This window comes from Tasmannia lanceolata, unplaced genomic scaffold (genome assembly GCF_043159265.1).
Source record: "Tasmannia lanceolata isolate RefF3 unplaced genomic scaffold, GAP_Taslan_0.1 ptg000020l, whole genome shotgun sequence".
NCBI classification, from domain to species: Eukaryota; Viridiplantae; Streptophyta; class Magnoliopsida; order Canellales; family Winteraceae; genus Tasmannia; species Tasmannia lanceolata.
Genome location: NW_027518697.1, coordinates 23,490,001 through 23,500,977, shown reverse-complemented (window position 1 = coordinate 23,500,977; position 10,977 = coordinate 23,490,001). Strand labels below are relative to the sequence as shown.

General features: G+C 36.3%; 1 protein-coding gene across 1 annotated transcript in view; it reads right to left on the bottom strand.

Moving 5' to 3' along the window:
- Positions 1-1,342: 1,342 nt before the first annotated feature.
- The window catches only part of LOC143854550 (uncharacterized), a 28,111-nt gene continuing 18,476 nt past the window's right edge, over positions 1,343-10,977 (bottom strand). Inside the window, exons 14-18 of the mRNA XM_077364576.1 lie at positions 10,004-10,068; positions 9,612-9,668; positions 9,427-9,520; positions 1,917-2,057; positions 1,343-1,734 (exon numbers count right to left, since the gene is read on the bottom strand). Of these exons, the coding sequence (XP_077220691.1) occupies positions 1,624-1,734; positions 1,917-2,057; positions 9,427-9,520; positions 9,612-9,668; positions 10,004-10,068 (468 nt within the window). The 3' untranslated portion in view covers positions 1,343-1,623. The remainder of the gene's footprint in view (positions 1,735-1,916; positions 2,058-9,426; positions 9,521-9,611; positions 9,669-10,003; positions 10,069-10,977) is intronic.

The window sequence follows — 10,977 nt, the reverse complement described above, 5'->3', positions numbered from 1 at the left end:
GAAGGTCGGGTTGGGGGCCCAAGGCCTCATCTTAACCCAACCCAAAATTAAATAGGGTTAGCTTTTCCCAACCCAACTCGAGGAAATTCCAACGTAGTCCACATGAGAAGTCCTTCCCTTGATATATAATTCCCTATTTATAGTTTTTTCAAGAGAATGTAAACCGTTTATTTTTGTTGGGTCTTTAATCTTACAGATGGTATTTTTATTAGACCTGGCAAAACGGGACCCGTACCCGCGGGTATACCCGGCCCGCAAGGGTACAGGTACCAATTTCATTACCCGCGAAAAAAAATACTCGTACCCATGACCCGCAGGTTGGTGTGGGTCGGGCGTTGGTGCCCGTGGGTTACCCGTCATTCTGTTTTTAACTTTTTATTCTCAAGGCCTAAACACTAAACAGTAAAAAATAGACTATGTGAGTGGGCCAAGACAACAAGTCAAAGCAATCAGACTATGTGACTCGTATCTTTGGTTGTATCAAAACAAACACTTGTTAAAGTAAATGAAAAATTGTATGATGAATGGGCGTATAAACATGTACTCATCATCCCATCCTTGATGTTTGATCCAACAGCAGCTGACTTGTTAAGAAGCTCCTGTTGGATTAAATATCAAGGCTTGTACATCCATCGTACCACCTTTATGTGTTCATACACCCATTCATCACATAATTTCTTTTGGTATATATATATATATATATATATAATTTCTTCTTTAAATTTGCCGGATTACCTGCCCGGGTGAGTTCCGGGTTCATGAAAGGCTACCCTTACCCGCACCGGTATTTCTTACCCGTACCCGCCAGTACCGTACCCGCACGGGTTGTACCCGTAACCACGCGGGTTACCCGTTTGCCAGGTCTAATTTTTATAATGATATTCATTGATGATGATATGGTCTGGTCCACCTAACCCCTAGCTTGCCTACCAAAAGAACAGGTATTGTAATAATGATCTACTGATCCATTGTCCAGATTGCACTCATTTGCTATGTGGACCAATTGATCGTTAAGATTTATTCACACCGCTTGTATTTTAATCTAGTATTTTGTGACAACCGACTGTGAGCCCCATTATTTGAATCAAAATTACACGTTATTTTGAGTACAATAATCTATTTGTGGCTCACAATCAGTTGTCAGAACCTAAAACGAACACAGCACTTCTCAAACGAGAGAGAGGCTCCACTCAAAATACTATTTATTTTTCCCCTTTTTTACCCACTACTCACCCTCTCATCATTTATGCCCCCCTCAAATCTCTCCTAGCTCTCTCCACCTCTCTCACCACTTGATAAACTAATATTCCAGGTAAAAAAATTATGGTTGTAAAACATGCCCTCTGATAACAATCCATTGCTTGAACAAATTACATAACTTGCAGAGCTGCTGTTAGCCTCAGTATGATAATATAAATTCAGAGTTCAAAATTTCACATTTTTACAGGAGTGTGATACATCTCTTGTTTGCAGCTACAGATGCATTCCACAGTTCAAAATTCTCCTGTAGACCAAAAATAGATGTTTTCCTATACATTTCACCTGAAAGCCGCTCCAAAAAATGGCTCTTCCAATGCACCCAAAAACGAAAAAGTCGCCAAAAATAAACTAAGTAGAACTCTGTCAACTGCCAGTGGCTGATTTACCAACAGTCCGACACTTGGGGACCAATTTGTGAAGCATAGATGTCCCCTCAAAAGTCATTATCTGGGAGTCCTTTCTATACTCACATAGCTGCAAAGAAGAGAGAGATACATCTACCATTGAATCTTAATAACACAAATGAATCTACACATGCAGAGTGTTGAGATAGAAAATTCTACATAAAAGGAGCAAATAAAGACACTAAAGAGAAATGTTTGCAGACTAGGTCTAAAGTTAAAAAACAGATTTGATAGGAACACAAAAGCACCCACCTGATCCTGGTTTATCGGCTTAAAACCAAATTTCTTTGTCCAGATAGATTCGGCTTCATCGGCAGCTGGGAGCACAAGGTTTTGCACGTCCACGAAACCCAGCAGTCTCTCTATGCAAGAGAATAATGCTTGGAAGTAGCCCTACAGAGTAGTGAGACCAAAATTTGTGGTAAATGGGTCCTTTCAAAGTAAAACAAAATATATGTGTGCACATACGGGCATAGCTGTTTGCATAAGTGCTCAAGGTTTCCTGTTTGCACTTACATGCATGTACACCCAAAAATACAGCGGGGCCCACATTTTAGGATGATCAAACCCATTCATTTGTTGGGTCCCAATATAAATAGGCCATACCCCAAAAATCATCAACATAGGATGATCATATCATCAATGAGATTGTGGAAAGCACTAGTGATGAAGATGTTTCATTTTTTTCGGATTCCTATCTGATTCCTAGGACAGCCAATGATGTGATGGTGTGCATTACACTGCATTCAGTTCAGATAGAACCGAATGTAGTTATATCTATATTGGTCCATTTTCATGTGAATGTAGATGCCATTGCAAAATATGTATGAAATTTCTGATCATCTATTTGCGGATGATTTAATGTAACATCTTTCATGGGGTTGGTTTTAATCAAGAACTGGGAGGCATCTTGAAAGACTTGAGAACCATTCTGGTCTTGGAACATGGGCAAAAAACAACCAGATCTTTTCAAGCACATCATATGAACCAAAAAATGATTTGAAGCACTTAAATAATTGAAGGTGCATTACACTGCCAATTACATAAATGGGGCTTCCTCTTTCTGTTTTGTTTAATTTAAAATTAAGGTGATTTTTATTGTTATTGGGAGTTACCATTTTAAAATTAATTGTTTTTATTCTTATCAGTTGTTACCTAATTTTTGGTAAGTTATAGGTGAGAGATATTTTAGGGATATTAGAGACGTTGGAGAGAGGATTACGGGGAGGTGGGAGACGTCTCTAACGCTTCACCCTTTATTTTCTCTAAAAACGGTTATCTTTCTTATCTCTATAAAAACCTCACTTTTAACAGTTCATGGGGAACTCCTCATTCTATTTTTCTCTAAATATCTCTCACAAATACATCATCTTTTTTGGAAAACCACAGATTCTATTACTTCATTTTTGACGTCTTTATATTTTGTTGTTATTTGCGACAAGGGCAAGACGAGTTCGTGGGATCAATTCCATGCAAGGAAGAGATCATGAAGGATGGTTGAATCTTGAGAGCCAAACGGCCGTCAACCCAGTGCAGACGGGATCTTATTGACTCTAACGAGAGCGTCATTTCCGACGTGCCTCGATCCATTACACAGGCTATTTCTATCCCTTTCTCTTGATTAATTTTATGATTTTAATTTATTTTGATTGATTATATAATAATTGATATTAGCAGAAAATTCCTTAAGTGTTTTTTGACAAAATCTCCAACAATTTTAGAGTCAATACGATTAGGAAATTCCTGTTAATATTAATTTGTACAAAAAATGCCGATTTGGTGTTTTGAATATTTTTGAGATCAGTTGGAAGATCTACTTGCCTTTGCAAATCAGTGATTCAATTTATTTATGATGTTCTGGATGGCTTTCTGCCATTTATAGATCCTATTGTTCTTTGAGTAGGTATATGTAGTGTTATTGGATTTTGATGGGGTACTCGTACTAGACTTGTTGGGTTTTGATTTGCAGGTCTGTTTGTTTGCTCTTTGAGTTATTTATTCTCTGGGTTTTCTGTCATTTCTGTTTGCATGAAAAAAATATATAATGTATTTTTTCTGGATTTTTTGGAACATGATCTAATTTCCTTTTTTAATAACTCAACAACTCAACTCAACAAAGCCTTTGTCCCAGACTAGTTGGGGTCGGCATATTAACTAAGCAAATTGGGAACCGCCGCTGGTCTAATTTCCTTTTTTAATAAATTATGGAAATGTCAGTCGAAGCAAATTGGGAACCGCCACTGGTTTTGGGTGTCTTGCCTTCTTTTCCTATGTAGATTACAACCGTGTGCATATTAACGATAATGTAATCCCTAAATTGTCGGGATGACAGTGTTGAGTAGTTATTATGATAGGAATAAGAATCCGTTGATTGCAGCAAGGATGATAGAGATTTCTTTACAACAAAAAGGAAAGCAACTCTCTATAGGAAAATCAGTAACAGAAAATTAGAATAAGAATGCATTGCCCTAAACGATTTGTTTTGAAGACAGTTTTCTTCATTATATACTATTCTTGTTAACATTTGAATCGTCTTGAAACTGGAAACTTGAGTTGTACTCTGTTTTCCTTTCTATCTCAATTCAATGAATATGATTTCTTTCTAAGATGGTTTTGAGGCTATATTAAAAAAATCTGGTAGTGAGTTCGTGGAATTCATGATTTCTTCTGAATTTGCTTGGAATGAAGGGTTCGTGTGGCTATGTTTATTGAAAAAAAAATGATGATTAGTCCTTAGCTGCCATGAGAAAAACCGAAAAAGGGATTTAAATCCCTTGATAAATTATAAAGGGTGTAAATATCTCTCCTCTTCCTTGCAAGGTTTTAAATCTCGGTTTCAGTTTCGGTCATCACCGAAACCGAAACGTTTTGGTTTCGGTACGAAATTTCGGACGAAATCTTGTAAAAATTTCACCGAAATTTCGGAAATTTCCGAAATTTCACCGAAATTTTGTACTTCACCGAAACGTTTCACCGAAATTTCCGTCCGAAACGTTTCGGCGAAATTTGGTACTTTTCCGACTCACTGTGAATTTCGTTTCGTTTTCAACCGAAATTTAAAACCATGCAAGGTTTTAAATCTCGGTTTCGGTCATCACCGAAACTGAAACGTTTCGGTTTCGGTACGAAATTTCGGACGAAATCTTGTAAAAATTTCACCGAAATTTCCGAAACGTTTCACCGAAATTTCCGAAATTTCACCGAAATTTTGTACTTCACCGAAACGTTTCACCGAAATTTCCGAAACGTTTCGGCGAAGTTTGGTACTTTTCCGACTCACTGTGAATTTCGTTTCGTTTTCCACCGAAACCGAAATATTTCGGCTGAAACGAAACGTTTCGGCCGAAATTTAAAACCATGTCCACAATAATAGATAAAAGAAATGTTGTTATGATAACAACACTCTTATGTCACCGATTACCAAAAAGAAAAGTAAATCTACATGCTGTCCTATTGATATTGGAACCTAGATTGGATAGTCCTAGGTCTTTAATCATATACTTGTCTTATCGATAAGATGTTCGATTGTGTGAGACCAATATCATGTGAGTCACCTAGTGATTCAACAAACTTAATTTTACATGTATGTTCTCCTGTAAGGCTCAATAATTATATATTTTTTATATATACATGTGATCAATTTGTTTTTTGATTAGTATCCAATCTCATATATTGAGCTCAAACCTACGATGACCACCTTTGATATGACAGGATGAAAACTGATGCCTCATTTACTATGTGATTCGTTTCATGAAATAAATACTTATGATTTGTCCAAATAATGAATTGTGTAAGCTTTTGCATCCATAATAAAAAAAAGAAAGCATGTGAACTTATTTAGTGGGCAAAATAAATCATGATTTGTAGATTATAATGTGCTTTAGAAAATGCTTATTGTTTCATAAGCTGTTAGGGGGTGTACTTTAGCACAAAAATAGATTATCATGATCATAACTGATTGCTCAAATGTGGGGTTATTTGAAATCATTGCATGATTCAAACTTAAGATCTTCTTGATGACTTACAACATAGAGATGGATGTTGAAATCATTTAAATAGAGCATTTGACATGATACTTGTTATAATATGTTGTTTATATGCTTTATGTTTTAAGCATAATAGTTGATTATCATGAGTAACATAATCATGATATAAATATAGGATTGGCATGGATGGATAATGATGTTAAACATACGATTGTAAGGTGAAGAGGTGTTTTAGACACACTTGATTACACTCTCAAAAGAGTGATGGCTTTAGACCTTTTAAAGTCTGAAAGCAAAAAAGTTGATTGACTAGCTCAAAAGCTAGTGACATATCATCGAGGGGAATGAGACTGAGCCCATAAGGTAGTCACCGCAATGGACACCCAACCTCTATGATTGGAGATCCCATGAAGGAGGTTCAATGAGTAAAAACGAAGTTGTAGGGTGGCTGGGAGCACTGACTATTTTGATGGGTATACCTAGTATCATTCCTATGGTGATGGTGCTCGTTACTGTGACGGTTTTAGGTTGAGTATTATCTCTTAATCAGTGCAAGGCAAGATTTTGAAGGGTGTAGGCCACAGAGCACCCTTGGAGGACTCACTTATGTGAGTGTGGTAGTGAGGTCGCTACTGTGGGAAGCTGGGCTGCTCCGTAAAGACACTCATGAAAACAAGATACGGGCTCATGACCGTAAAGGGCCAAACTGATTAGAACTCAAGTACTTGCCCGTACTGTGTGTGTCGTAAGATGAACTCTGAACTAAAGAACCTAGTTCAAGACTTAGTTCACTACGGCTCCTTCAGAGGGAAACTTACTAACATTAAGTGTAGGTTCAAGTTCGGAAGACACCGGCACCCATTGCACGGTAAAATCGCTTAATTGTTTATTTTTATAATTTTAAATTATGTGGGAGATTGTTGTGTTTAATTTAAAATTAAGATGATTTTTATTGTTCTTGGGAGTTACCATTTTAAAATTAATTGTTTTTATTCTTATCAGTTGTTGCCTAATTTTTGGTAAGTTATAGGTGAGACATATTTTAGGGATATTAGAGATTTTGGAGAGAGGAATAAGGGGAGGTGGGAGACGTTTCTAACGCTTCACCCTTTATCTTCTCTAAAAACAATTATCTTTCTTATCTCTATAAAAACCTCTCTTTTAACAGTTCATGGGGAACTCCTCATTCTATTTTTCTCTAAGTATCTCTCACAAATACATCATCTTTTTTGGAAAACCTCACATCTTCTATTACTTCATTTTTGACATCTTTTATATTTTGTTGTTATTTGTGAAACGGGCAAGACGAGTTCGTGGGATTAATTCCCTGCACGGAAGAGATCTTGAAGGATGGTTGAATCTTGAGAGCCAAACGCCGGTAAACCCAATGTAGACGGGGGCGTATTGACTCTAAAGAGAGCGTCATTTCCGACGTGCCTCGATCCATTACACACACGCTATTTCTATTCCTTTCTCTTGATTAATTTTATGATTTTAATTTATTTTGATTGATTATATAATAATTGATATTAGCAGAAAATTCCTAAGGTGTTTTTTGACAAAATCTCCAACGCTTTTCTCATCTAAAATCTATTAAAATGACCACCTCCCTCTCATTCACAATAAAAAAATAAAATTAAGGGATGGAAGTGAAGTCCTCTGCCAAACTGGATTACCTGTCAAATCAGTCCTGAATAGTACTAGACTACTACAACGCTTGACAAAGTTCGAATGATCTTTAGTGATTTTTTATGGGCCAGTTGTTCTAAAGAAACTCCAAACTGTCGAGCTCAATGAGATTTGCAAATTGAAGTTTGAAGGGGATCATTGCCGTCTTGTGTGCCGCCAATTCCTATTCATCGGTGTGACCCTTCCTTTGATTGCCCACCGTTCAACCTTGGAATTTGAAATTAAGATATTGGAATATAGCCACTTTTTACATAATTTTTGGCATATTTTACCCCAATATCTTTTTGGCATATTTTACCCCAATATCCCTTAATCTGGTATTATTGGGTCAATAAGAAATATATAAAACCAGATCTACATGGCACATCCAAATAACTGCTCAAATCTCTCAGGGTTGGGTATAGAATCTCAACTATGTAAAGCATCAATTGCCACTAAAACATAATTCTGGTCTGATCGTTGGCATCTTATTGGGATATGTCTGTTATTTTGGGAGAAAAGCTAGCTGTGACACTAGAGAGCCAAGGGGCATTAAAGTTGTGAAATTATTTAAGATCGAAGATGGGTTCCTCAAACAAGGCCAACTATTGTTTTGAATATCTGGGACAATTGAAAACATTGAGGTACCAAGGTTGAGGATGCCAAGATGAGATCATTTGGACCCTCATGAAAGTGCATGGAGTGCAATTTACAAGAAAAGTTCCCACATCTCTTGGCACAAACATATTTGGCTCAAAGTTCAGATCTGCTACTTTATAAAAACCTACTAATATGCAACACTAGTCTACAAAAGCCTACCAAATGATCCAACAGTGCTCTACAACCTGGGAAGCTGACAGGGTTATCGACCAGAAATGGGCAGCTTTAACTTCTCTCAAGCTTTCATTTACAGTCTCTATTGATCATAGTTGGGGAGAGGGAAATTGTTGATTTTCACAAGAAAAAGGAAAGGCCAAAATGAATTATCCAAGTCAAATCTCGTTTACTAGACTTCAAAGCCATTGTATCCTCTCTTGAACAGGCTGAAAGGAGTATATTCTAAAAAACCTGCATCGAAATTACTATCTGAGCATTTTGACAATAGAGCAAAATACTCTTCCAATCTATGATTTGTAGACACGGACACGAGTGTCGCGTGTCAACACTGAATTTAGTTTGTCGATATGGATTTGTGCAAACCCCAAAATTTATAAATGGGGACACGGCTAAAGCAAAAAACATATATAATCTTAGTTTGTCGATATGGATTTGTGTGTAGAGTTTCGAAACGGATATGAGTTGTCTACCATAGCAACATCCAAAAAATCTAGAAATGGTGACACGAGCATACCCATGAAATTATTGATTATTTCACAAATACGTGTCCACACACCCACATTAAAACTCCTAGGCTAGCAATACATTTAAAAGTGCCCAAAGGAGTGGACATGCGTGTCTCGTCGGACATGGTAGGACACGTGCGCAAGCAATAAATTCAAAGCGTCGGCTAAATCATAGCTTCCAATTAATAACATAACAGGTGCTGGAGATGTTTGGTCTCGTTTTAAAGTGTATCCATTTCTTTATCCTTACATGGATAAGAGAAACATAAGACTGATAGGTCCAAAAAGTAATACAAAAAGGAATCTTCAAAAAGAAATTTCAACAGACAAAAAAGGCAAAAAAGAAAATTCTAAAACAAAAGATTACTAGAAAGTATTTATTTTTGCCATCAGTTCTATGTCACAAAATGTCATATATCCTAAAGTAAAGCGTAAAGACTTATATTGCAAGGTGGAAACATATCTTTTGAGACCTAAGGACAAAGTAGACTAGCTGAGTTATGGAAAACATAACAGGAACTGAAAAAAGAAGGGAGATGATAAATTTGCACCCCTTGTAGGATAATCCACACCCCTTTAACGTGAATTGACGTCAAAAAGCATAGAAAAGGAGGGAATGTGGCAGACTGTAACGCTTTTTGATGTCAAATCACGTTAAAGGGGTGTGAATTATCCTATTGGGGGTGCGAAATCTATCATCACCCAAAAAGAAATAGGAACAGAAAACAAAGATAAGCTGTTTTAAACCATTATAACTATCCTTACCTGCCCTTGGTTTTCACTGCTAGTGGCAACTAATGGAAGTTCCGCAACTTCCTTTCCAAAAATCCGAAGAAGTCCGGCTGATACTATAGATGAACTGTATGGAAAATAAAAGAATAAAGCCCATGGTTACGTAATCTAACTGAAGAAGTTAACACAAGAGCCGGACTTTAGGAAACATTTCTTACTTTACAGTCAATAGTGCGCAATACATCCCTCTGAATTCTTGGTTTCTCATGTTCCTTCTGGAGAACATTTGAAGTGAGTAAGATGAGTAAACAACTTGATCAAACAAAAGATACACTAAACAATAATAAGCATAAAGGACATGGAACAAAGTGCACTTTATATGTAGAGGTATGCTAGACTGAAGGGCGCCCTTGCAGAAATAGGAGGAAAAGACGCCCCCATTGGTTGAATCTTCACAAAGTGCATTTATAATATGTAAAAGTCAAAGAGCATTTATTGCACTTCGTGAAGTTTCACCAAATTGGGGCGCCCTTTCCTACTATTTCTGCAAGTGCGCCTCTCATTCTAGCATTCCTCTGATATGTGATATGTGTAAAAGATATCATCTTACCCGTAAACCATGGATGGAATCAGGTCTCGGCCTGTTGTTGAATCAACTATAGGATCAAAGCAACCCTGAAGAACAATGATGCAAAACAAAGATGATCAAGCAAGTAAAATGATGTTATTCACCAATGCAAAAATATAGGAAGAAAAATGAACAAAAGAAATAGGAAAGCAAACAGCAACGAAAACTAGTTGTCATGATAATGTTAATACTCCTCAATTTTCGATATGCAATTCAATAATCTTTTAAGGTTCAAAAGTTATATAAGCCTAGTCAAGAGTAATGGCAACTCTAAAATAATAAGGTTGAAATTCCCAAGAAGGCACCTACTTAGGTTAAATTCGATAACTAATGGTCTACATTAAGTGTCCAGAAGACAACCACCCATAGGAGTCTCTCAATAAAAACAAAGTGCGCTTACTGCATAAATGCAATTTTCAAAAATACAGGTGCAGTATAATTTCTGTTCACGGTTTACCGAGAAAGGCATGTAACAAGTAATTTCACTTTTGAAGTACAGCAAAAGTACAAGGCTACTCATAGAGCAACAATACAACCATTTCAAAATATAAGATTTTATCACGATATTTTGATAAAACGACAAAATCCCGAACTAATCCTGAGAACTTAAAAAATGTAGCGATATTTTCATTTAGCGTAATAATATCCCAATAATATAACGATATTTTTACGATATTTTTTTATTTTGTATTTTTTCTTTTGTCATATATTTAACTTTAAAAATGTAGCGATATTTTCATTTACCGAGATAATATTACGATATTTTTGTTATTTTGAATTTTTTCTTTTTGTACATATTTTTAAATAATTTTATATTATCATTTTTCCCAGTATAAACCTTAAAAAAATTAAAAATGATTAATCTATCCCAAGATTTTCCCTTGCCGAGAAATTCCTGAGAACGATATTTGGGACATAGACTACAATGCCATGGATTATGCACTATTGTAGATATT